The sequence below is a fragment of the Mytilus edulis genome, chromosome 6 (genome assembly GCF_963676685.1).
Source record: "Mytilus edulis chromosome 6, xbMytEdul2.2, whole genome shotgun sequence".
NCBI classification, from domain to species: Eukaryota; Metazoa; Mollusca; class Bivalvia; order Mytilida; family Mytilidae; genus Mytilus; species Mytilus edulis.
This window is the reverse complement of record NC_092349.1, coordinates 48,674,919-48,702,597: the sequence shown is the minus strand read 5'-3', so window position 1 is coordinate 48,702,597 and position 27,679 is coordinate 48,674,919. Positions and strand designations below refer to the sequence as shown.

The 27,679-nt window shown below is 32.7% G+C and overlaps 1 protein-coding gene across 1 annotated transcript in view; it reads right to left on the bottom strand.

Annotated features, from left to right (window-relative positions):
* Positions 1-6,928: 6,928 nt before the first annotated feature.
* LOC139529105 (trafficking protein particle complex subunit 11-like) overlaps positions 6,929-27,679 on the bottom strand; it is a 61,416-nt gene continuing 40,665 nt past the window's right edge. Inside the window, exons 22-32 of the mRNA XM_071325379.1 lie at positions 25,632-25,684; positions 24,265-24,356; positions 23,145-23,204; positions 15,464-15,589; positions 13,677-13,784; positions 13,111-13,162; positions 11,314-11,419; positions 10,760-10,988; positions 8,638-8,805; positions 7,674-8,254; positions 6,929-7,296 (exon numbers count right to left, since the gene is read on the bottom strand). Of these exons, the coding sequence (XP_071181480.1) occupies positions 8,222-8,254; positions 8,638-8,805; positions 10,760-10,988; positions 11,314-11,419; positions 13,111-13,162; positions 13,677-13,784; positions 15,464-15,589; positions 23,145-23,204; positions 24,265-24,356; positions 25,632-25,684 (1,027 nt within the window). The 3' untranslated portion in view covers positions 6,929-7,296; positions 7,674-8,221. The remainder of the gene's footprint in view (positions 7,297-7,673; positions 8,255-8,637; positions 8,806-10,759; positions 10,989-11,313; positions 11,420-13,110; positions 13,163-13,676; positions 13,785-15,463; positions 15,590-23,144; positions 23,205-24,264; positions 24,357-25,631; positions 25,685-27,679) is intronic.

The window sequence follows — 27,679 nt, the reverse complement described above, 5'->3', positions numbered from 1 at the left end:
GGGTTACAGACATCATTAGGGTTAGGGTTACAAACATCATTAGGGTTAGGGTTACAGACAACATTAGGGGTTAGGGTTACAGACAACATTAGGGTTAGGGTTACAGACATCATTAGGGTTAGGGTTACAGAGATCATCAGGGTTAGGGTTACAGACAACATTAGGGTTATGGTTACAGACAACATTAGGGTTATGGTTACAGACATCATTAGGGTTAGGGTTACAGACATCATTAGGGTTAGGGTTACAGACAACATTAGGGTTACGGTTACGAAAACATTAGGGTTAGGGACAATACATCTTTAGGCTTAGGGTTACAGATAACATTAGGGTTAGGGTTACAGACAACATTAGGGTTAGGGTTACAGACATCATTAGGGTTAGGGTTACATACATCATTAGGGTTAGGGTTACAGACATCATTAGGGTTAGGGTTACAGACATAATTAGGGTTAGGGTTACAAACATCATTAAGGTAAGAGTAACAGACAACATTTAGGTTAGGGTTACAGACATCTCTAGGGGTAGGGTTACAAACATCATTAGGGTTAGGGTTACAGACAACATTAGAGTTAGGGTTACAGACAACATTAGGGTTAGGGTTACAGACATCATTAGGGTTAGGGTTACAGACAACATTAGGGTTAGAGTTACAGACAGCATTAGACTTAGGGGTACAGACAGCATTAGAGTAATGGTTACAGACAGCATTAGGGTTAGGGTTATAGACAGCATAAGGGTTACAGACATCATTAGGGTTAGGGTTACAGACATCATTAGGGTTAGGGTTAAAGACATCATTAGACTTAGGGTTACAGACATCATTAGTGTCAGGGTTACAGACAACATTAAGGTTAGGGTTACAGACATCATTTGGGTTAGGGTTACAGACATCATTAGGGTTAGGGTTACAAACATCATTAGGGTTAGGGTTACAGACAACATTAGGGGTTAGGGTTACAGACAACATTAGGGTTAGGGTTACAGACATCATTAGGGTTAGGGTTACAGAGATCATCAGGGTTAGGGTTACAGACAACATTAGGGTTATGGTTACAGACAACATTAGGGTTATGGTTACAGACATCATTAGTGTTAGGGTTACAGACATCATTAGGGTTAGGGTTACAGACAACATTAGGGTTAGGGTTACGAAAACATTAGGGTTAGGGTCAATACATCTTTAGGCTTAGGGTTACAGATAACATTAGGGTTAGGGTTACAGACAACATTAGGGTTAGGGTTACAGACATCATTAGGGTTAGGGTTACAAACATCATTAGGGTTAGGGTTACAGACATCATTAGGGTTAGGGTTACAGACATAATTAGGGTTAGGGTTACAAACATCTTTAACGTAAGAGTAACAGACAACATTAAGGTTAGGGTTACAGACATCTCTAGGGGTAGGGTTACAAACATCATTAGGGTTAGGGTTACAGCCAACATTAGAGTTAGGGTTACAGACAACATTAGGGTTAGGGTTACAGACAACATTAGGGTTAGAGTTACAGACAGCATTAGACTTAGGGGTACAGACAGCATTAGAGTAATGGTTACAGACAGCATTAGGGTTAGGGTTATAGACAGCAGGAGGGTTACAGACATCATTAGGGTTAGGGTTACAGACATCATTAGGGTTAGGGTTAAAGACATCATTAGGGTTAGGGTTACAGACATCATTAGTGTCAGGGTTACAGACAACATTAAGGTTAGGGTTACAGACATCATTTGGGTTAGGGTTACAGACATCATTAGGGTTAGGGTTACAAACATCATTAGGGTTAGGGTTACAGACAACATTAGGGGTTAGGGTTACAGACAACATTAGGGTTAGGGTTACAGACATCATTAGGGTTAGGGTTACAGAGATCATTAGGGTTAGGGTTACAGACATCATAAGGGTTAGGGTTACAGACAACATTAGGGGTTAGGGTTACAGACAACATTAAGGTTAGGGTAACAGACATCATTAGGGTTAGGGTTACAGACATCATTAGGGTTAGGGTTACAGACATCATTAGGGTTAGGGTTACAGACAACATTAGGGTTAGGGTTACAGACACCATTAAGGTTAGGGTTACAGACAATATTTGGGTTAGAGTTACAGACAGCATTAGACTTAGGGGTACAGACAGCATTAGGGTAATGGTTACAGACAGCATTAGGGTTAGGGTTATAGACAGCATAAGGGTTACAGACATCATTAGGGTTAGGGTTACAGACATCATTAGGGTTAGGGTTAAAGACATCATTAGGGTTAGGGTTACAGACATCATTAGTGTCAGGGTTACAGACAGCATTAGGGTTACAGACAGCATTAGGGTCAGGGTTACAGACATCATTAGGGTTAGGGTTACAAACATCATTAGGGTAAGGGTTACAGACAACATTAAGGTTAGGGTTACAGACATCATTAGGGTTATGGTTACAGCCATCATTAGGGTTAGGGTTACAGACAGCATTAGGGTTAGGGTTACAGACATCATTAGGGTTAGGGTTACAGACATCCTTAGGGTTAGGGTTACAGACATCATTAGGGTTAGGGTTACAGACAACATTAATAGGGTTAGGGTTACAGACGTCATTAGGGTTAGGGTTACAGACAACATTAATAGGGTTAGGGCTACAGATACCATTAGGGTTAGGGTTACAGACATCCGTAGGGTTAGTGTTATAGATTATTGATTGTAGTTGTAATTTTTTTTTCCCCCTATTTGTATGTAAAAGTATAGATAATTAATCATCCATTTTAGTTTAAAGCAACTACATGTTCTTAATTTATTTGTTCTTTACAGTTTAATTCAGAAGAAATACCTACATGGCTAGATTATACAATTAATTATCTAATTACTTAAACAATTCTATATTAATAGTCTTGTAATTTTTATGAAAGGCATAATTTCAAATCTTATCTTTAACTATATTTTGTTTATCAATTTTTTTTTTAAATTTACCTGTGACGTCACTTTTGTTTCATCTATCTACTTGTGTGATTAACAATGCATGGTTCTGTTGTGCTGTTTTTATATGCTGTCCAAGGTTGTTTTACATGTTTGTTTTGAATCTGTGGTTAGTCAGCACTTTGGTGCTGACATGGATATCAATTATATGGTATTTTTTTTATATAAATTTCCTGTTTGCAAAAGTATGAATTATTTCTAAATACTAAGGTTTTTCATATCTCAGGCATAGATAACCTTTGCCGTATTTGGCACAACTTGTTGGTCATCAACGTTTTTTACCTTTATACTTGTTTGGCTTTCTGACTATTTTGAGTTGGCATATCAAATTATAAGCCTGATACCTTTGATAACTATTAGCATGTCGAAATGTATTATTGTATTGTTTAGTGGTCTGTCCTAAATGTTCTTGCATTTATTTGTACTGTAGTCCTGCCATGTAATGTTGTCATTTTAGTGTTAAAGCATAGCTATAAAAGTGTAAGATTTCGCTGGACACAAAAACATGTTCAACCCACCATATTTTCTTAAAATGTCCTGTACCAAGTCAGAAAAATGGCAGCTGTTATTTTAAAGTTCATCTCTGTGTGTGTTAAATTGTCGTATGTTTTTTTGTTGCACTTTAGTGTTTCTGTTGTTTCGTTGTTTTCCTCTTATAAGTGATGTTTTTCCCTTGATTTTAGTTGAAATCTGGATTTGTTTCCTCTCAATCAATTTATAACTTTCGAATAGCAGTATACTACTGTTGTCTTTATCTACCACAGTAACTACAGGTGAGCGACAGAGGCTCTTGAGAGCCTCTAGTTATTGTAATTATTTGTTTACCAGACCAAATAGTTCATGGTTATTTGATTTTTTGATAATTTAGGACTGCATTTTTGAATATATGATTATCTTGTTTAAAAACATTATGTGATTATATTGGCAAATGCTTTTTGATTATGTCATTACTTGGACGCCCTCATTAAGGGACTCTAAAATATCCTGACATGACAATTGAAACATTTCAAACAATATATATTTAATCAAAGAGCAGAATGCTCTGAGGGATACGATTGCCATAGTTTTCATCGACACATGTATAGCAGTTCTGCCAAATTTTCATTTAGCAAATGCGTGAGATTTGGCAAAAATTGAAAAGATCAAAGAGGAAAAAAATAGATCCAAGGATACTGCCGCAAAAAAGCATGAACATGTGTGAGTCTCAAGCATTTTTGGCAACCCTGGTACAGCTGGATAGTATTATTTTCAAAACTAATTCAACTGCACATGCAAAATGCAATAATCTGAATAGTCACTCAACTTTAAAAATAGCCAATCCCGGTTACAAGAATATGAGCCATGTACTTATTGTGTTTTATTGAATCATAGTTATCCCGTACCATTGTAAACTCGTACCACTAAAAAAACTTGTACCAATGCAAACTCGTACCACTGCTAACTCGTACCGACTTATTCAAATGCATTTAAATGGTGTTAAATGATGAATATACATGATATACGTTACTTTCACTCAATACCTCTTTAGTCTGTAAAATGTATATAATTTGAAAGTACAATGACCAATTTGTAGCTAATGTTCCTTGTCTATTGGATAGAAAATACTGTGGCAGATGTAGATTATTAAAGTATTAACAGTTTCACCCGAAGAAAATATTAATTTTTCATGAATAAATCTTAGCAGTTAGTCAAAATGATTTCCAAAATTATTTTTACTGTCTATAAATAACAATGAAATGTAACTGAGGTCCCGAATTTTCCCGTCAAAAAAGCACATGTTTTTCAACCGTTGTAAACATAACATTCAATTTGTGATCATGGATTACAGCTTTAATTAACTTAAATTGGATATATATATATTCAATTTAAGGTACAGTTAAGGCAATGTTTTAACTTTCTTCTGGATTAAGTTCTAGTTTGAAAGATCAGTTTAAAATAATGCTTAAAAACATTCTTTATTTTTGTCCAAGTTTAAATTAAAATCCAGTATAAAATTCAAGTAATTCAACTTTATTTTTATTAAGTTTACAAACGAAAACCCATAAAACATCATATTTTTTAATATATTTTTAATGGTTCGAGTTTACAGTTGTTCAAGTTCTGAATGGTACGACTTCCCAGTGGTACAAGTTACCGTGGTACGAGTTAACTTGCTTCCGTATCTTATCACCGTAATTCTAGGAGGAACCCCATTTCTAACTCTTTAAATATTGAAGTTCCTTTGGGTCAGAGGGCATGACTTCTTTCCGTACACACTCCTCTGTTTAAATTGAGATCGTTCTTAATTTAATACGACGTTTTTCGGCATCTAACGAGTTAATTTTTCTTGTCGAGTCGTATTTATAGTATTTCGATTTTGACGGAAATACTTCCAGAAGGGAGACAACTCGAAACGATAATATGAAAGACTCCATTTCGGCTGAAGGGGTATTGTAGGTAACTTTTACGATGTGGAATTCATTTATTTTAATTTAAATTATGCATTTGATTTAAAATTATGCAACAACAATAACCCTCAAAAGCAGACAGACATAGAAAGAATCCCATGAGTTTCAAATTAATCAATGAAGCGGGGAATCCAGAGCAACCACTCAATCTGATACCCCTTGAAATCATGAAAATTATACGCATGTGCATTAATACATAAACAAACCGCGACTTGCGATTTGGAACAAGAACGTTTAAATTAAATGATATGATGAATGGTTCTCCATTTCTTTATGAGAGTACAACATCAAATATCAGTTTCATAACGGTAAAATATAGAAATACTCCACTTCAGTTCTTATGACAGAAATAGAATTACCAGAATTCAGAGAACTCTCGCATTTATCAAAACTGGGGAATTCCCTCTGACGTGTTTCTAAATTTATAAAAACACTAAATATAAATACTGTTTAATTCTGATTTTCCGTGTTGTTAAAAACACGCATATAAGTCCAGGGAAATATCACACATGAAGATTATGAGAAGAACATTACAGGAAAGTGGTATATGTTCAATCCTTTTGCTTGTTTTTACCTTTTAAAGCAAGACAATCATAAGAATCTGAGATGTTGCTGAATGTTTAGAATAAAATGAATGACGTGAGGGAATGTAGCATGAGTCAACGGTAAAAGTCTACAGATTGCTTGAAAGCAATCGTATCCCAAAAAGAGCTTCTCAAAAACAAATAAAACAAGAATGTGTCATAAGTACACAGATGTCCCACTCACACTATCATTTTTCATGTTCAATGGACCATGAAATTGGGTAAAAAATCTCAATTGGCATTAAAATTAGAAAGATCATACCATAGCGAATATGTGTACTAAGTTTCAAGTTGTTTGGACTTCAACTTCATCAAAAACTACCTTGACCAAAAACTTTAACCTGAAACTTCCACTTTCATTTTCTATGTTCATTGGACCGTGAAAATGGGGTCAAAAGTCTAATTTGGCTTTAAAATTAGAAAGATCATATCATAAGCAAAAAGTGTACTAAGTTTCAAGTTGATTGGACTTTAACTTCATCAAAAACTACCTTGACCAACAACTTTAACCTGCAGCAGGACAAACGGACGCAGACAGACGAAAGGAGGCAGAGACCAGAAAACATAATGCCCCTTTACTATTGTAGGTGGGGCATAAAAACAAATTAGGCAAACATGAACCAACAACTTCCACTGAATTAAAGTCTGACTTTGGACAGGCACATATAGAATGTATCGAGCACAACCTTCCCTTTTAACCTAGGGCAATGAGTGGTGTAACAGCATAACAAAGAACAAACTTAAAAGTTTAAAACTGGCAATCTTAGTCCGTTAGAGTTATATTTATACAATTTGAATGCAACTGCCACATGCATGGTTTGAAATCCCACACACAGCTAGTGAAACAGTTTTTAACAGTACTCCAGGAATACAAATCAAGCATAAAAATGTCAAATACCATTATTATACTGGACACAAAAAAGGAAAACACCTAATAAATTTATTTATTTTATCTTCTTTGAATGTTGTTATACAGTAGAACATATAAATAAATAACACTTTTATATAACTTTAACTTCAATAAATGTATACACAACAAAAATCTTTATATTGAAGGTGTAAATCAAGTGAAATTAATGTTTATTTTTCAATTGTTTTGCAAATATTGAGAGTTATATGAAGAAACAACTTGCAAAAACTGACATTGTGAAATACAAAAGAATTTGTATATAACAGGATTTATAGGAAATGAAAATGATTAAAAACACATTGCAATGTATCAACGTTATACATAAATATCTAATACATATAATAATCAAGTTTTTGAACATCAAACTTACTGTTATTTAAGAATTGAATGCTTCTTTTTGTAAATTCATTGGGGTGTAAAAGCGTTGACCGAAGTACATTTTGTATGAAGCGCGGAAGCGCTTCATTCTAAAAATGTGCGCACGGTCAACGCTTTTACAACCCTATGAAGTTACAAAAAGAAGCATTCAATACTTATAATTACATTTTTTAGCTATGATCAAGAAAAAACGAATTTTATATTGTTTTTATTTAATTCACCTGTGCACTTTATTGTGGGACCACGTGTTATCATGAATGAAAAGTTTTATTGAGTGATACAATTGCTTACGGAATAACATGTGATGTGCTGTTAGCTAATCAGAATAAAGTATTATAATGAAACATACATCTAATGTAATTATATAGTTTTGAATATCAGCACAATCATACAATACTAAGAATTGGTTTTATTTGCAATAACAACGGTGTAAGGTGAAAATCTTCAATCTTGAACATAAATTATTGAAACTAATAGTCATTAAAAAATAATTCCAGATACATAAATAGCATCAGGATATTATTACAACGGTCACAGAAAATTATGGCTTTTTTTATCACATAATACTACAAGCTTGAAAGTCATATTTTAAAACATTAACTTACATTAGTCAAATGTGACAAGATGGAATATCTGACAGATTTATCAATTTAATAACTGATATTGCACACATCCCAATTAACTTAGGTACATTTAAAAGAAAGAAAAAACCCCACCCATGCAAGAAGGTACTTCAGCAGTATATACAAACATAACTGCCTTAAAGTTTACAGTATGTTAGAAACTAGTATTTACATACAATTAGTATCAATCAGCTAGTAGAGAAACCTACAAATAACATATATACTGGTCCCACTGAGGAAATGACATGAAATTTAAATATCTAGATTCTAGAATGGAAATGTACATGATTCTATCCACAATGCATTCCATGTTTTTTTCACACACCAGCTGACAATGTCTTCCCAGTTGGCTGTAAATAAAAAAAAACAAAGATCAAACTAAGACTGTAAAGTATTGCAAAACATCACTTGTTTTTCCAGTTTTTAACATTTTTAACAATATATTTGGGGATAATTGTTTATACTGACAGTACTCTTAGCACAGTCTATAAATATACTATTAAAATGAATTATAAAATGCAATTTAGCCAATCAGAGTTAAGGTGTTCTAATTTTATCCCTTAAAAATTAATACTATTTGATTTCAAGTAGATTTAGGTTACTCATAAATGCATAAAGCAACCAATAACAATCATAAAACACATAAAACACGTTTTTGAATTTAGCCAAGTTGTCATAGAACAAGCACCCCTTTTTTATTTATTGATTAAGTTGAACTATAAATGTACATTACCTTTATAAAGACATGAGAGGGTAACATTTTCTGTACTATAGGATCTATAGTCCCTGGGTATCTAACCATGTTGACAGCAAGTTTTGGTAGCAGCAGATGTCCAGCCATTAAAGGGAATAAGTTGTACATCAAATTGTATGGCTTTCCTGGTAAGACTCGGAAGTGAATCTATAATATTTTGAAAATAATAATACTATTATCATGATTATATTGTGGATTCATTTATTTTCATTGATATGCAGAAATCTCTTTTTTGTGGTTTGCCATACAATTATATTGATTGATTGTTGGTTGCTTAACATCCAGTGCCAAATATTTCATGCATATTCAGGACGAGAACAAGTTCACAATAAATACAATAGGTAGGTTGATACGATAGAGCCCATCTGGGATGATGGTCGTGGAAAATTGGACTGCCACTGGAAAATGAGGGTATATTGGATAGGGACAGAAATTTTGCCTTGCAACAGGCCACCTACAGAACCCTCAAAAGAGTTGTTGCAAGGGTTCTTAACGTGCAAAAAGTGTGGCACTCCCTTTACACGAGGCATCGGATTTAACGTCCCCCTTCTGACCGGACGTGACTGCGAACTTGATACATCCCGCACAGCCAAACGGACGCCCCAATTCGGCAAGCGTTTTACTGCCGGTCGGGAGAAGACCAAGTGACCATATTTCTATACCCCAGTCACCCTTGGGGTACCATACAATTATATAGAAATTGTGTACTTCATTGAATTTTTAAATATGTGAGTCATCTATAACCCTGAAATCAATGTTCATTGGTATCCCACAAATAACAATGAATCCACGGTTTTTTGTTGAAGGAAAGCACCTTTTAAAATGGCCACAGAAAGTCTTAAAATCATCCTTTATACCTTTTTAGAATTGCTTTTAAGATGTCTTAATAGTGTCTGCAAAGATTTAGAATTGAAATGAAGTACTGTTACATTAAAAAGACAATTCACTACAAACATGTCAAATGTACATCAACTTGTCCTTTAACTTTTCTTATTGATAGACAATTACCCCTAACGGGAAGGATTGTGCCTGATGTTCATATGATGAAATCATAATCTTTCAGTCAGTTTAATTGAAGTCTGGAGCTGGCATGTCAGTTAACTGCTAGTAGTCTGTTGTTATTTATGTATTATTGTCATTTTGTTTATTTTCTTTGGTTACATCTTCTGACATCAGACTCAGACTTCTCTTGAACTGAATTTTAATGTGCGTATTGTTATGCGTTTACTTTTCTACATTGGCTAGAGGTATAGGGGGAGGGTTGAGATCTCACAAACATGTTTAACCCCGCCGATTTGTGCGCCTGTCCCAAGTCAGGAGCCTCTGGCCTTTGTTAGTCTTGTATTATTTTAATTTTAGTTTTTTGTGTACAATTTGGAAATTAGTATGGCGTTCATTATCACTGAACTAGTATATATTTGTTTAGGGGCTAGTTGGACGCCTCCGGGTGCGGGAATTTCTCGCTACATTGAAGACCTGTTGGTGACCTTCTGCTGTTGTTTTTTTCTGTGGTCGGGTTGTTGTCTCTTTGGCACATTCCCCATTTCCATTCTCAATTTTATTAATAGTAGAAGCAGAATTATAAGGCTTATAATAGCTTTTACTTGAGCCCTAGACCTTCATTGTAATAAAATTTGACCGTGATTTATAACATGATCAAAACTGTATGAATCGACTTAAATTTCTGTTCCAGAACATAGTAGACATTTTGATGAATATATTTGTTTGAAAATGACTAAAATAGTACAAACAAGAAAGTGTCCATAGTAATATCACACTATCATTTTCTATGTTTAGTGGACCTAAAATTTGAGGCCAAAACTTGAATTAGGTATTAAAATTAGGAAGACCATAGCATAGGGAACATGTGTACTAAGTTTCAATTTGATTGGACAACAACTTCATTAAAAACTACCTTGACCAAAACTTAAAAGAGATGGGACAGACAGATGAACAAATGGACGGACTGAAAAACATAATGCCCCTAGGTAGGGTATAAAAATGTATAGCAGCATACTATTTATTCATGAAGATCATATCTAAGGTTTTTTTTAAAATTGTGCTTCAACTGACATATAATATAACTTTTATAATGATTTACCTGCTTGTTACCAGAAAACATAAAGTTATCATTAGGTTCCATGGAAACTTCCATTTCCTGTGGATAGGAGGTCCTATTGTGTATGACATAACAGAGAGGGAGCAGTTGTTTCACACTACCATAAGCTGGTAGTCGTAGATCTACTGATATTGGAATGTGTTCTATGTTGACTACAGGTAAAGGAAAGGAAGTTGTTACAAATGGTAGCTCCACATCACTGTCCCATTTTCTATGAACGAAACAAAGATAAATTAGTTTCAGTTTCATAATAGTCCATGAAAGTTTGACATAAAGTCAAAGATGTCTAACATTTTTTAGCTAAAAATAAAAGTCAGAAAATGTGACAAGAATGCCAATGAGACAACTTACTACCAGAGACCAAATATATAGAAATTCAACATTAATTAAATGAACTTTTTGTAAATGTTAACTGCAAAGAAATAATTTTATCAGTATAAAAAAGCAATATAAAATTTTTTGGAGAGTTAAATGTTGATTGTCTATATTGCATGTATATACGTTATCTCAATCAAAGATATAATAAATCATTGTACCTTCTCCATGAAACAGTGTAGGTTCCTAGTGATGTTGAGGTCTGTGATGTAGATTTGGTTATCAAACAAAAACACTCAGTTGCACATTCTTTCTTGTTTAAACACACTGTAAAATACAAAAGATTTTTTTTATAATTTCATTTGATTTCCATTTTGAAAATAATGTATGATTATTCATATATTTAACTTCAAGATTTTCAAAGTACAAGTAGAAGTAATGTACAGTGAAACCTGGGTAAACCGAACCCTGATAAAACCGAATTCCAGTTTAAACCGAACAGTTTTCAAAGTCCCACAAAATTTCCCTATCAATTAACGTTAATCTAACCTGAAAAAACCGAACCCTGTCAACACCGAATTCCGAACGCTTTTTGAAGGCTCGTTAGTAAATTTGTATCTAAACATTACCTGTCAAAATCGATCAATACCAATCAAAACAATAAAATATGATTAATTATTTGCATGATTTAATTAAACAAACACAGGATGGCAGAGTATCCCCGAAGGTATTTGAGGTTTAATGAACTTGTGAGTTGTTATTACAAACTAATTAGCATGTCTGTGTCCATGTATAAAGTGATTTTTTTGTAAAGAAACGTTAAACTGGTCAGCTACCCCCATCGCCGATAATGACAAGAAAGGAACTTTTCCTCAGATCAATTAAATGCACCTTACTCAAATAATTACGGCAAAAAAATGAAAACTGCCATTCTGTAGCTAAACTGTTTAATTAAATAATAGTTTTAAAGCCTTTCACCGGATTAAGAAGTCGTGCAACACAACAAGGTCAATGGATTTCGATTGCTAGATTCCCTTTAGAGGCCCTATATATTTGATTCGAATGCTCCTGAAGACTTCCGTTAGCTATTTAGCAACGATAAAGTCCGGGAATAAACTGGACCCCTGCTGTTGTTTCACTGTTATCGTGTGCCGAAGTATCAATCAGCGGGTGACCAGTTTAGTTCGTGAACTCGCGTGTACAATGACATTCCCGATTCAACTACGGAATCGTCATATGACAGTGACTGTGAATCTGAATTGGTCAGTGAATTAACGGATGAGAAAATAATTATAAAAGGCAAAATCGCTCCACGTCGGACATTTCCCAACGAAGAGCGTGATTGACGGAGTGGCGTTTGATTTATAAACAAAAATGTAGCAAAACGTCTATCTTTTATCTTCTTTTATTTTTACATTTACATCTAAATCAACACAAAAATAAACTGTCAGCTGTTGTGTCACCTATTATTCCTGCCAACATTATTTTGGTGTCGACTTCCGCCTACCTCTACAATCCGAACACCTGTGAAAACCGAACAAAACGCAAAGTCCCGTGGGTGTTCGGTTTGGACAGGTTTCACTGTATGTATAAATACTGTGGATTCATTATTATTCGTTGGATACCAATTTTCGTAGCTTTAGTGTGTACAGGTGAACCATAAAATTAAATGTTCAACAAATAACAAATTTTCTATTACTAATATGCAGCATTCAGTAAAAACCACATAAATAAATATCCATGTACATACAAGTTTTCTGTAATCCACAAAAATTGGTTCCCACCAAAATATATGAATCCACAGTAATATTTTTTTTAAACTCTGATAAAAATAAATTGATTAATAAAATTGAGAATGGAAATGGGGAATGTGTCAAAGAGACAACAACCCGACCAAATAAAAAACAACAGCAGAGGGTCACCAACAGGTCTTCAATGTAGCGAGAAATTCCCGCAAGCTATTTGTTATCCTTTTTTTATTTGAGAAAGAATATATCAGAACAGAATAGAGACCATACCTCCTTGAATCTGTGAAACTGTTTCCTCGTCTGTACTCTGTATGTTTGTAGGCTAAAATTTAAATAACTAATATTTATTATATCCTAAAATTCATTCAAGAAATAATAATTTACAATTCTTTATCAAATAGCAGTCTATATTACACACTCAAAAAGTATGCAAAAACAGAGAGAAACCTAAATATATGTCTATGGCATACCATCACATTTCCATGTGTAGCTTTGTCAAAACCCTAATACTGCATATATTTTAACAAGAATATGTGTTCAAAGGAGACATTGCATTTGCCTGCTGATCTTATCATATTTCCATTTTCTTTTAACCACAAAATCAATACCCTACTTTGACATTTATTCAAAAACTTCTCCGCATAAGAATGTGTACTTAGTAAAAAGTTATCAAATTTCACGGAAGACTAACTTTTTATCTAACTTCTCTACCAGGAACATAAACTGAATAATAAAAAATGTTGTGCCTACTTAAATAAACTATTTATAGTTTAAAGTAAATCAAGAAGAATCATATCATGGTCATATCCTAAATGAAACACATAAATCATGTTTACCATTTGAAGTTGACTAGATTTAAATTCTACAGGCCATGGTGAAGTACATGTTAGTTCTGGTAGTAAAATGAAAGGTTCCTCTGCTTGGATATTCTCGATTTCTTCAAACTGGAATATAGAAAAAGCCATAACAAATGATAAAAAAAGTTTATATAAGATACAGGCATAGTTTATAGAACAAGAGGCTCTCAAGAGCCTGAATCGCTCACCTTGATTTTTTGGCATTTATCTTTCGTTTAAGAGTTTAAGTGTCCAATTTCATCGTAGTTTGTTTTTTTGGTTTAATGTATATTAATAAGTGTGTGAAAATGCATTTTTTTTGTCATACTTCTATGCTTTGGTTTTTGAGATATAAGCCAAAACTGCATTTTACCCCTATGTTCTATTTTTAGCCATGGTGGCCATGTTTTTTGCAGAAACAAAAAATAAAACACAAACTTAATTCTAGATACCCTAAGGGTCATTCAGCTTAAATTTGGTTAGAATTGGTTCAGTTGTTTTAAAGGAGAAGATTTTTTAAAGTTAGAAAACATGATAAACAAATTGTGTAAAATTGTCAATTTTGGTCATACATATTTATTTGAAGATCTTACTTTGCTGAACGTATTTGCTGTTTTCAGCATATCTTCATCAATAATACTATTCAAGATAATAACCAAAAACTGCAAAATTTCCTTAAAAATTACTAATTTAGTGGCAGCAACACAACAATGGGTTATTAGATTCCTTTAAAAATTTCAGGGCTGATAGAACTTTACCTTATGAACACTTTAAACCCATGTCAGATATGCTCTAACTGCTTTGGTTTTTGAGATAAAAGCCAGTAATTTGCATTTTACCCTTATGTTCTATTTTTAGCCATTGCGGCCATGTTTTTTGATGAAACAGAAAATAGAACACAAACTTTATTCTAGATTCCATAAGGATCATTCAGCTTAAGTTTGGTAAGAATTGGTTCAGTAGTTTCAGAGGAGAAGATGTTTGAAATAGTTTATACTAGACGGACGACGACGATGACGGAGCCAAGTGATGGCTAAAGATGTGATGTAATTGATAATTACAAATAAAATCTATCATAGGAATAGAAAAATCTCTAAAAGATTTCCTTCCAGTAAGTTGTGAATTTTTATAGCCGATAATATAGTATGGGTTTTGCTCATTGTTAAAGGCTGTGCAGTGACCTATAGCTGTTAATTTCTGTGTCATTTGGTCTCTTGTGGAATGTTGTCTCATTGCCAATCATACCACTACTTTTATAAGTTAAAAAGAATACAACATTTGTATGAATAAACTTGATACAAACTATAAATTTACAGACAAATCATGCCAACTGCATACACTTTGCTTGAACCCTAAACACAATAAATTCAATGTCTATTGAATACCTGCTTTAATTTTTCTACCTTTAAAAAAATTGGTTCATTGGTCCTGTAGACCTTTTTTGTAATACAGCCTGATGCCATGTGCCTGTTATTCAGTGGATGTCATTTTCTGATGTGGATCATACAGGTTTCTCATCTTTAGATTAGACCGTTGTTTTTCCTGTTTGATATGTTTTATACAGGTAATTTTGGGTCCCTTTAAAGCTTGCTGTTCCATGTGAGCCAAGGCTTCGTGTTGAAGGCTATACTTCGTCCTATATTTTTTAAAACTTTTTATATATTATTACTTGGAAGGAGAGTTGTCTTATTGGTTCCATACCACATCTTCTTATATCTGTGAAGACTGTTCTTATTTATTTATCTTTCAAAGATGGGAGTTTCCCATGATTACAAATTCGTACTCACCTTCATAGACTGGAGTTTGACAGCTACATCAAATGGAGACACAGTTGTCACGGTAATGAACTCTTCTTTCTGACAAGAACATGTGATCTGTGTCTGTTTCGTTGGTACAGAAATAGAATATTCAACCTGTAAATATAACATTACCAGACTTTAAAACAATGCCAAACTGTTTAAAAACTCTAGTAGCTAAGTTGATGACCCATTGGTGGCCTTTAGACACTTTTCTGCTCGTTGGTCAGATTGTTATCTTTTTGACACATTCTCCCTCAGACTCAATTCTATGAGAATTTAATAAAGTAACACGTAATTCATGATTATCATTCGACTACTGTAAATTCTGAAATTATTGTAAGTTTTTAATTAATATGAATAGAGTAAAATTGTACAACATGTAATAAATCCTCTCAATTATTTCACAATTTACAGTGCTGTGGATTCATTTATTTCGATGGGTACCTATTTTGGTGGATTAAGAAAAACTAAAATGCTTGTGGATATTTAATTTCATGGTTTTGCTGAAGTCTGCATATCAACCTAAATAATTTTGTTATTTGTTGCACATTTAATTACATGGTTCACCTTTACCCACAAAATACCCAAAAATTGGTATCCAATGAATAATAATGAATCCACAATATCATCATTTTGCAATGTAAGAAAATAGTCTGTTCCCCTCTTGCTGATGCTACTTAACTTTTTGTTGGTCCAATAAAAGTTAATGTTGAAAATCTCAAATATGTAAATTCAGACACATTCAGGTTGTATTAAGGCAAATAAAGCAACAAGGTGAGTATGGCAACAATAACAACTTGCATTTTGATAACTGAAATATAGCCTTGTATGTACTTTTTTTCTAAATCACAATAACAAAACTTGCATTTTTGTCAACTCTTGAAATTAAGTCAGAAACCTTGTCAGTGTTTGTTTTTAGCCATATCTTTACAAATTTTGTCCCTCAGGAAATTCTATATCTTATACTGTATTACTTTTAAAAACTAGATGTGTCAAAGCGACACGAATGGCCCCGTCTCAAAAAGTTGGAAAATCTACAACTTCTATTACAGACTACACATGTGGAAACAAAAATGATTGTAGTCTCACATATCAAGAATCAGCTCAAAATATGGAGGCCTATAGAAAATAAGTCTGTATAACTGTGATTTTCAACACGTTTCAAAGGAAGGACGAAAGACACCAAAGGGACAGTCAAACTCATAAATCTAAAACAAACAAACAACGCCACGGCTAAAAATGAAAAAGACAAACAAACAACAGCACACATGACACAACATAGAAAACTAAAGAATAAACAACAGGAACCCACCAAAAAACTAGGGGTGATCTCAGGTGCTCCGGATAAGACCATAATTTTGGCCAAAATTAGTGGAGCGTCAAAGAGTTGAATAATCTGCAATTTCAATAACACATGTAGACACAATCATGATGGTAGTCTCACATATCAAGAATCAGCTCAAAATCTGGAAGCATATAGAAAAAGAATCCGTATAAGTGTGATTTTCAACAATTTTCAAAGTTGTAAACCCAAAATTTTGGCCAAAATTAGCGGAGCAGAACCAAACTTAAACTTGATCTGTAACTAATCATGGTTTGCTCACATACTAAAAATCAGCCCAATATCTGAAAGTATTTAGAAAAAAGGTTTGTATAACTGTGATTTTCAAAAATGTATCACAGTTCAAAGCCTGAAATTACAGCAAAAATTAGCAGAGCGGAAGGAAACTTAAACTTGATCTGTAACTCATCATGTCAAGAACCAGCCAAATATCTAAAAGCGTTTAGAAAAAAAAATCTGTATAACTGTGATTTTCTACAATTCATCAAAGTCCATAGCCCGCAATTTCGGCATAACTTAGCCAAGAGGAACAAAAGCTAAATTTGATATGTAACTCATCATGGTTAACTGACATACCAAAAATCAGCCCAATATCTGAAGGCGTTTAGAAAAAAAATCCGTATAACTGTGATTTTCAACAATTTATCAAAGTCCATAGCCTGCAATTTCGGCATAACTTAGCCAAGAGGAACAAAAGTTAAACTTGATCTGTAACTCATCATGGTTTATTCACATACCAAAAATCAGCCCAATATCTGAAGGCGTTTAGAAAAAAACTCTGTATAACTGTGATTTTCAACAATTTATCGAAGTCCAAAGCTCGTAATTTCATCAAAAATTAGTGGAGCGGAACAAAACTTCAACTTGATCTGTAACTCATCATAATAAACTAACATACCAAAAATCATTTCAAAATCTGAGGCGTTTAGAAAAAAACTCCATATAACTGTGATTTTCAACAATTTATCAGAGTCCAAAGCCCGTAATTTCGTCAAAAATTAGTGGAGCGGAAAAAACTTCAACTTGATCTGTAACTCATCAAGTTAAACTCACATACCAAAAATCAGCCTTATATCTGAATGCGTTTAGAAAAAAAACTCCATATAACTGTGATTTTCAACAATTTATCAAAGTCCAAAGCCCTTAATTTTGTCAAAAATTAGTGGAGTGGAACAAAACTTTAACTTGATCTGTAACTCATCATAGTTAACTCACATACCAAAAATCAGCCCAATATCTGAAGGCGTTTAGAAAAAACTTTGTATAATGCTTTGTTGCGGAATGACGGAATTTCGGACAAGGGTAAAACTACATGTATATGGCACCGACAACTTCGTTGCGGGGGCCATAAAAAACTATTTAGGAATACTAGGTTCACATATTGCATTAACATGTCTCTATTCATAAAAAAAATATATTCATATTGATGAATATATTTTTTTTATGAATAGACTCCAAGTTCAAAGCCTAGAAGTCTTTTGATTATGTTGTGTTGCTGGATTGATGTCTGATTGAGTTATGATCACTTCTCCTTTTTTCTACTTCTCATATTTATCTGTGATTACTCAGCTCATCTAGGTTTAATAAAGACAAAGTAAAACTTTTAAAGTTGAGAGTCCAATAAGATACAATGATTAAGTCCACATGACATAACAAGAGTTCACACAATGAAATGTCTTGCTTTTAATACTGACCATTGATTTTATGTAGATAGTCCTAAATATAAAGCTTTACTACAACTATCCCATAAACTTAACATGACCCAGAAAATGAGGTCAAGTTCAGATAAACCAAACTGGAAATACCTGTACACCTTACAATCATTTCGGACACAAAATATTCTTTAAAATTAGATGAATTATTGCACATAGTACAGGAAAATTTAAAATTGATCAATGAACCATGAAAATCAGGTCAAGATCAAATGAACCCCGTCAGATAGAATTTAACACCTTACAATCATCACATTCTTAACCTTTTGCATACAGTACAAATGTATCTAAGAAACAAACTAAACATGGAAAACTTAAGATTGACCAATGATCCATGAAAATGAGGTCATGGTCAGATGATAATTGCCAAACAGTCATTTACACCTTACAATCATTCCATACACCAAATATAGTCAATCTATTGCTTATAGTATGAGAAAACCAGACCAAAAAACTTAACATTGATTAATGAACCGCAAGGTCAATCAAGCATTCTGTGAGTATTGCATGCCATGGCTATTATTATGTCAAGCTTTCTTCGGGCTCAACAAAACCTCTTGATTGATAGTTTCACCTCTTTAAGAATGGTTTACCATTCCTGATTTTTTTTCTGATAATTGAAGATTATCTCTGATTTTGAGAATGCCTCATTCATATTTCAAGTGGATCTGACATTCTGTGACTTGAAAGAAAATTCTTCTCCCATAAAAATAAGTCTTATAATGCAAAAATACAGCAATGATGTCCCTGTCTTAATTAAGTCTTTTAAAGTACCTGGTACCCTTTTTATTTGGTAAACAGAGATGTAGGAGTACAACTTGACATGGTTGCGTTATTTGCTCACTGTTTATGACCATACAGGGACCTATAGCTGTTGACTTCTATGTCACATGGTCTTTGGAGGAGAGTTGTCTCAATACAAAATCACATCTTCTTATTTTCTTTAGTCTTTAAGCGTCAAGAACATTTCCTTAAAATTTAAATTAATTTAAAAAAAGTGGTTCTCTATTTATAACTCGAAAACCACAATTTTTTAGTATTTTCACATAATCAAGAACCATTTTATTACATCTATAAGCGCCACTGTTGAACTCCTGAACAGCAAAAGTGAAGAAAAAAAACCACACATAACCAGTCTTTAAGTGTCCAGGATTTTCCCTTAAAATTCCAATTTATTTAAAAAAGGGGTTCTCTATTTATCAAACCACAAAATTTTGAATTTTGTAGACAACCAAGAACTTTAATTTTGAAAAGAGCCACCTATCATTTGGAAACTGAAAGTCTGATGGACATAGGGCAGACTTCCGTTTTACCCTGGACTCTGATAAGGGGATGTATAAAAATACAGAAGGTTAAAAAAAACAATTTTAAAATATAACATTTAATATTTCTTATGATAATATTAAAATGACAGTGTTTATTAACTTCATGTAATTCTGGTAATTTTGTCTTATCATGTGTCTTTCTTTTTAAATCGTATTACACATTTTTGTATTGATTAAGACATGATTCATACAGGTCTAGGTCTGTAAGACCATTTTCATTGTAGTGTGGATTCCTTATTATTCCTTGGATACCAATTTTTGTGGATTTCATGATTACAGTTGAACCACGAAATTTTAATATCCATGAATGTGCAAGTTTTCCTTCATCCACAAAAATTGGGACCCACGAAAATAAATAAATCCACAATATACAGGTTTCAGAGTTCTATGATATAACAATTTTATCATGTGAATTAAAGTATTTTGTAACTTCTTTATGAAGCATCAGTTAAATGATTTTAATGAAAACAAAGAAGCATTCAGGCTTTAAAATTCTTTCATAATTATATTATGGAAGAAAGTTTCAATATAAAAATTCTCTCTCTTGAAAGCGCCACAAGTTGCTGATTGGTTTTAAAAGACAAACAACAAATAAACGAATAAACCTGATCACTGTCTGCCGCAAACAGATTGACTTTTCTAATACAAATTCCATCAGAGTCTAAAATTGTTAAACTTGTCCCTGAATCATCAACCACAATTATATTTCCAAATGTTGTTGAGACCAGATCATAAGGTCTGGTACATTTTTTGTATTTCCACTTCACTTTCCCATTCTGATTCAAATCTACGACTTCATTTTGATAAAGACAGGATAAGATTGTATGCCCGTTTATGTTTTCTGTAATTCTGTATCTATTCAAAGAAACAGCCTCGCCCCACTTATATTGGCCTTCACACTTGAATTCTTGCATTCGTCTTCCATCTTTGGATAAAAAAAGAAGGTTCGGTTGAATGGAGCATGAGCTTCTAATATAGCTAATGCTTGGAATATCTTTCAGATAAAGTAATGAAATCTTTCCACTTTTAGTTGCATGCAAAGCCAAAGGATAGTTATTACTTTCTGGCAAGGTATATAGTACCTTTGGTTCATCTTGTGAATTTATCATCTGAACTGAAGCATCTATTCTTGAAATGAAGAGTAGATCCTTAGATTCTGAAATTGAACTATCTACAACAGACTTAAGGTTTGTGATTGTTCTAGGCTCTTTCTCTAATTGCATTTCAAACACACTTAGTTTATCTCCCACCCATGTCTTATCCTCAGTTGTTGCTAAACTGCTCTTACTATCAATGTATCTGTGCAGCTTATCAGAACGGTCTAACTGAATCCCAACTCCCACTGGTATCTTGTTACACTGCATAGATCCCACAATTTGTGTCATATCATTTATCTCCCCTGCATGAAAAGTTTTAACTTCCTGTGGAAAAGCTATTTCATGATCAAATTGACTGATGAATTCAGAAAAGTTTCTAACATCACTTCTAATGACTTTTATATTATCTTTTAATTTCGATTTCGTAATTTCTTTCATTTTTAGTCTGCATTTGCTTTCATCAGACTTTAATTTTGACCTTTTCTCTGAAATGTTTTGCTTGTTTTTATCCAAATCGTTCTGCAAATCATTTACTAATTCATTGGTATACTCATTCAATAACTTCTTCAACATTTCAGCGTGTTTCAATAATTTTTTCTTTTCATTGTCATACTTTTCTGCATAAAATAGATCTAAATATTTCAAAGCATTGATTTTTCTAGATATCAACGGTAAAATATCTTCTTCAAACTGAGTATTTAATTGATTAAGTTCCTCCATTTTGTTCTCATGAAATTGATCAAGGGTCTGGACCTTATGTTTTCCGTGTTGCCCGGACATACATTCTGGACAAACAAATTCCTTACAGTCCACACAATGATTTGTGTACAATCGATTATGGTTATGACAAGAAATATCAACAAGGTTGGGTCTCCATTGTGAACAAATGGGGAACTGAGCTTCCTGTCCTGAGACCGAAGCCCTGGTACAACGTGATACTGACAGTTCCATTATTGCAATGACAACAGCACACTAAATAATAACATTTTCAAATGAATTTTATCTCTTGTAAAGTATAAGGTTCACATTTTGTTTAATGGACAAGTGCATTTTGTTCTTCCTGGTCTATTTATAGTTTATATATATATATGTAATCTAATTTATCTGATAAAACTTAATATGATTAAGCATATCATTGTTTTATCTAATGCAAGTATGCAGTAAAATTTTATTTTTATTAGAATTTGTATGAGCTCACTAATACAATGATTTACAAAATTTTGTTGTAAATTTTTTTTTTTTTATTTCAAACAGAATGAATTTATATTTTGATTCTGTCTACATTTGTAAAATGTATATGTTCACACAAAAAAAAAGACCATGTGCAAAATAAAGACTGCCATCATGTAACCAAAATCATTACATCCTTGTTTTCTTGTCTTGTCCCGTTTTGTCGATTCTGTTTACCCCCAGATTATAAACTAGAGGCTCCAAGAAACCTGTGTTGCTCACCTGATAATCTTAGGTTAACAATTGATACATGAAACAATGCAAAAATAATACTTTTTTAAAGGAATCTTTGGAGATCAAAATCTAATCATTCCTTTGATTTTAACAACTTTCAACACATATAGCTAAAAATTTGAAAGAAACATTCAAAACGATTTTTTTACCCTTTTATATCCTACTCCTTTAAATGAATTATAAGCTACATATCAAGTGTTCGTCTCCGTTTTTAAAAAGATATGTAAGTTATGCAGTTAGATGTTGGATAAAAGAAGAGTGTCAATGAGATTTACCAGCCCTCCAAATTTCAAGTCTGATTTTTGGACAAAATAGCATATAGTAATCACTGAATATAAATATCTATAAATATGTGATCCAGTAATCTAACAAATAATGTCAAGTGCATTTTGTAAATATTGATAATTTACATGTTTGTATTGTCATATTGACTTCCTGGTTAAATGTTCTCTAATAGGTTCTGTACTAGACTTTGTACATTCTATACTATGAGTGGGTTGATACATGACAACTGGCCTATCTGTCATCACACTGTTATCACAACCTCTTGAATGAAAACTTTATATTGAAAATGATTGAAAGTAATAACTGTACATTCTAACCTTGAAGATTTTGATTGGTTTAAACAAATTTTAATTTCAATATGAAATTTTATAAATTGACAACATGTTATATCATTAAAACTAAATCATCAGGTTCCCCTTCAAAAATGTATTTCAATATGATTACCTTGACAAAAACTGTTTTACTTCCTGTTTGCATGTTCTTGATGTACATCTTTCTACTGGACTGAAATAAGGAAATACAATCAATCACTTTTGCATAAATTCTATAAAGCATTTACTTTCAGAATTCAGTATACATGTACTATTAATTCAGAAATTATTGTGAGGGTTTTATTAATGCTCATATTGCAACTGGTGGTGAATGCAATAACAAGAACTTGCATTCTATTATCTGATACATGATTTTTTTGAATTTACAATAATTTTCTACTGGACTGAAATAAGGAAATACAACCAGTCACTTTTGCATATATCCTATAAAGCATTAGTATTCAGAATTCAGTATGCATGTACTGTAAATTCAGAAGTTATTGTGAGGGTTTATCATAAATGCTCATATTGCAGTGGCGGATCCAGGGGGGGAGGGGGGTTCCAGGGGTTGGAACCCTCCTTTTTTTTGGCCGATCAATGCATTTGAATGGGAGCATATAGTTGGAACCCCCCCTTTACTCTGGGTTGGGAACCCCCCCTTTTTAAAATGGCTGGATCCGAGCCTGTATTACAATAATAAGAGCTGGCATTCTATTATCTGATACAAAGAAATAAATGCCGATTTGTCTGAATTTGCAATAAGTAATCTTTCATTTTTTTGTCATTTCTTTAAATCCCCATTACAAATTAAATGTATGCAATAAAATCTAAATATACAGTATAGCAGAGTACAGCATCCCTTTATAAACTTATCATTGTTTAAACTATTATAAAACCAAGTTCATAACTTTTTTTGTGTCCCTTTGACATAACATCAAACCAAACTTTATAATAGATGAGTTTCAAATGTGTGCACTTTGTAATTATAATTTATCATAATCAAATGCTAACTTTTAAAACTAAGTTCGTAAGTTTTGTACAGTTCTTTTTAAAAATCTATATAATTAATGGATTAGTAGAAATTTGTAGGATATTATTTAATAAAAGTAATGTTACAAGAACAATTAAGAAAATACTTACTTCAAGCTACCAAGCCTAATTTGGTGTTCTGTTATTAAGCTTTTTGAGTTGGTACATTATATAAATATTTTGAATTCTGATAAGTAGATTGATGTAGATTTTATTAGACTTACCATTTTTCCAGCCTGTATAACACCTATGTTAGCTTCCATTCTCTGAATCTCCAAGTTACCATCATATTCTGCCTTGTCCATACTTATATGAGCTGGAAAAATTTAAGCAGAACGTGTTTCTTAATATTCCATTAATATTATTGTTGTTATATGGTTATTGATTTTCTTGCCTTATAACCCAAATATCATTTTCTTACACAAGAAAAATTTATTAAATGCCCTATTAAAAGTAAAACTGGGATCAAATTTATACAATGTGTCTGGTTTTTGGTGGCTGATTTCTGCTCTTTGAATGGGTGGTTGTGTTTTTGACACATTCCCAGTTTCCATTCTCAATTTTATTCAACATATTTATGATGTAAAGTTTCAGCCACAAGTCACAATGTGAACTTTATACATGTATTCTATATTTTGTGTACCTCAAGAGTAGTGATAAACCTTGGAAGATTTAGATATTAAGTTAGTACCATAGGGTTAGATTGAAATTCATGGAATCTTTACTAAAAAATACAAGCCAACTTACATATTTGCAATGCAAGCATTCATAGTTTTTATTCATTTGTACACATTTTGGACATGAAAGACTGAAAAGGGAATATTTCCAAATATTTAAAGAAAATTTCAAGAAATCTCTTTTAATGACAATGAATTGACAAGAATTCTACTCTTAACTAATTTCCTATATACTAGTATATATCTATATATAACCATAAACAAGTCTTAATTGAAAACACCTTTCAAACCTATGATTGCGTTGGATAAAGCCGCAATTTCTATACGTGTGCATGTTGTAGAGGGGTCTAAATACAGCACAAACAACATTTTGCAAAAGACTAAAAGAGTGAAAAAATATATTTAAACAAAAGGCACTTGACTAACAGGTCGAACAACTGATGTTCTTAAGCCTTGTTGACTGACATTGACTATTGCCAAACAAATTGATCACAAGGTGTATCAATGGATCTCTATATTAATTTAATACCAAGTAGAAAACAATAAACTTGCAGAAAAGATGGTAAACCACAGCATGAGGTGCTAAATTTTTTACACCATATCCGGATTTGACAATTAATGTCTCTTCAGTGACGTTAGGGATCGAAAAAATATTTGAAAGGCAATTTAATTTACCTCAATTAAGGATAGACTTTTGAATGTAAAAGAGGCCAAATAGGATGAACAGATTATATAAACCGGAGTGAAAATATAATACAAGCCCAAAGAAATAAATATAAACAAGTCTAAATTGAAAATAACGTTCAAACCTATGATTGCGTTGGTTAAAACCCGCAATTTTTATACGTGTGCATGTAACAAATTTGTTGTAGAAGGGTCTAAAAAAAGCACAAAATAACTATATATATATGTACCTGTTTGTTCATTTGTAGTATTCTGGCTCTGGTCTTTTAAACCAAAAGATAACCTGTAAATGATTTTAAAATTTGAGATAAAAAGTAAAACTTACAAAAATTAGGAACTACAAGAATGTGTTCCCAGTAAACAGATGCCACATCTGCACTATCATTTTCTATGTTCAGTGGACCATGAAAATGGGGGAAAATCTCTAATTTGGCATTGAAATTTGAAAGATCATATAATAGGGAACATGTGTCCTAAGTATCAAGTTGATTGGACTTCAACTTCATCAGAAACTGCCTCGACCAAAAACTTTGACCCGAAGCAGGACAGACATACGAACGGACAGACAAATGAACAGACAGACGCACAGACCAGAAATCCATAATGCCCATAAATGGGGCATAAAAACTGCTGTTGAATATAAGTAGTTCTTTTACAAATAAAGGGCTGCGCTTTAGCACATGATACACCCGCTGCTCTTTTAACTTGTCTTTTATGCTTTAAATGAATTTATATGATCAACTAGAAATATATATACAAATCAAAAGGGATGTTACATTAATATATTCACCAAAGTTTCATAAAATCCCCCTTTTTTAAGTATAAAAATTCATTACTTAAGAAAACGTAAAATCTAAAATTTAAAAAATGGAAAGGGAGCTTATGTCAATAGATATAAACAATTTATCAAAGTTGCATAAAATTTTGTGAAAGTGTTAGTTATTGTCCCAAAATTGGAAAATCCCCCCTTTTTTAAGCATAAAAATTCATAACACGGAAATGTAAAATCTGAAATTATAAAAATTGAAAGGGAGCTTACATCAATAGATATAAACAATTCACCAAAGTTTCATGGACATTGGTGAAAGCCTTTTTGAGTTATTGTCCGAAGTGTTGAAAATCCCCCTTTTTTTTTTTTGAATAAAGCCCCATAATTCCAAAACTTAAAATCTGAAATTTATAAAAATTGAAAGGGAGCTTACATCAATAGATATAAACAATCCACCAAAGTTTCATGGACATTGGTGAAAGCCTTTTTGAGTTATTGTCCGAAGTGTTGAAAATCCCCCTTTTTTTATGAATAAAGCTCCATAAATCCAAAACTTAAAATATGAAATTTACAAAAATTGAAAGGGACCTTACATCAATAGATATAAACAATTCACCAAAGTTTCATGGACATTGGTGAAAGCCTTTTTGAGTTATTGTCCGAAGTGTTGAAAATCCCCCTTTTTTTATGAATAAAGCCCCATAAATCCAAAACTTTAAATCTGAAATTTATAAAAATTGAAAGGGAGCTTACATCAATAGATATAAACAATTCACCAAAGTTTCATGGACATTGGTGAAAGCCTTTTTGAGTTATTGTCCGAAGTGTTGAAAATCCCCCCTTTTTTATGAATAAAGCCCCATAAATCCAAAACTTAAAATCTGAAATTAAAAAAAAACGAAAGGGAGCTTACGTCAATAGATATAAACAATTCACCAAAGTTTCATGGAAATTGGTGAAAGTGTTTTTGAGTTATTGTCCGAAGTGTGGACGACGGACGGACGGACAACGGTATACCATAATACGTCCCGTCTAAAAGACGACGGGCGTATAAAAACTATAAATATAAAAGTGTTTTTATTATACATTACTTCAATAGTTATCACCTGTTGTCATGTTGACTGTTATGAAAATATGAATTGAATGATTTTGTTGTTGTTTGGTTGCACCCTCCATTTACATGGACTAATTTTAGTAGAATGTCTGAATGGGTGGTTTGTTTCATGTTGTCTCAGCAAAAAAGGCTTCATCATGGTGAAAGCTTATTCAACGTTTAGTATTAAGTAAAACTGAAGATAAACTGTAATAATTTATCTTGACATGCAGTGTTATTTAAGTAACAAACTTGAGGTAAGAAATAAATTTTTTGTGTTAGGCTATCTCATAATTCGGTAATTTTGTACATTACAATTAAGCTTAATTATTCCTATGCAATTACAAATGTAAACCATAATTTACAACATACATGTGTATCAGTATTTACTTCAATATAGAACCTATTTTTTTAAA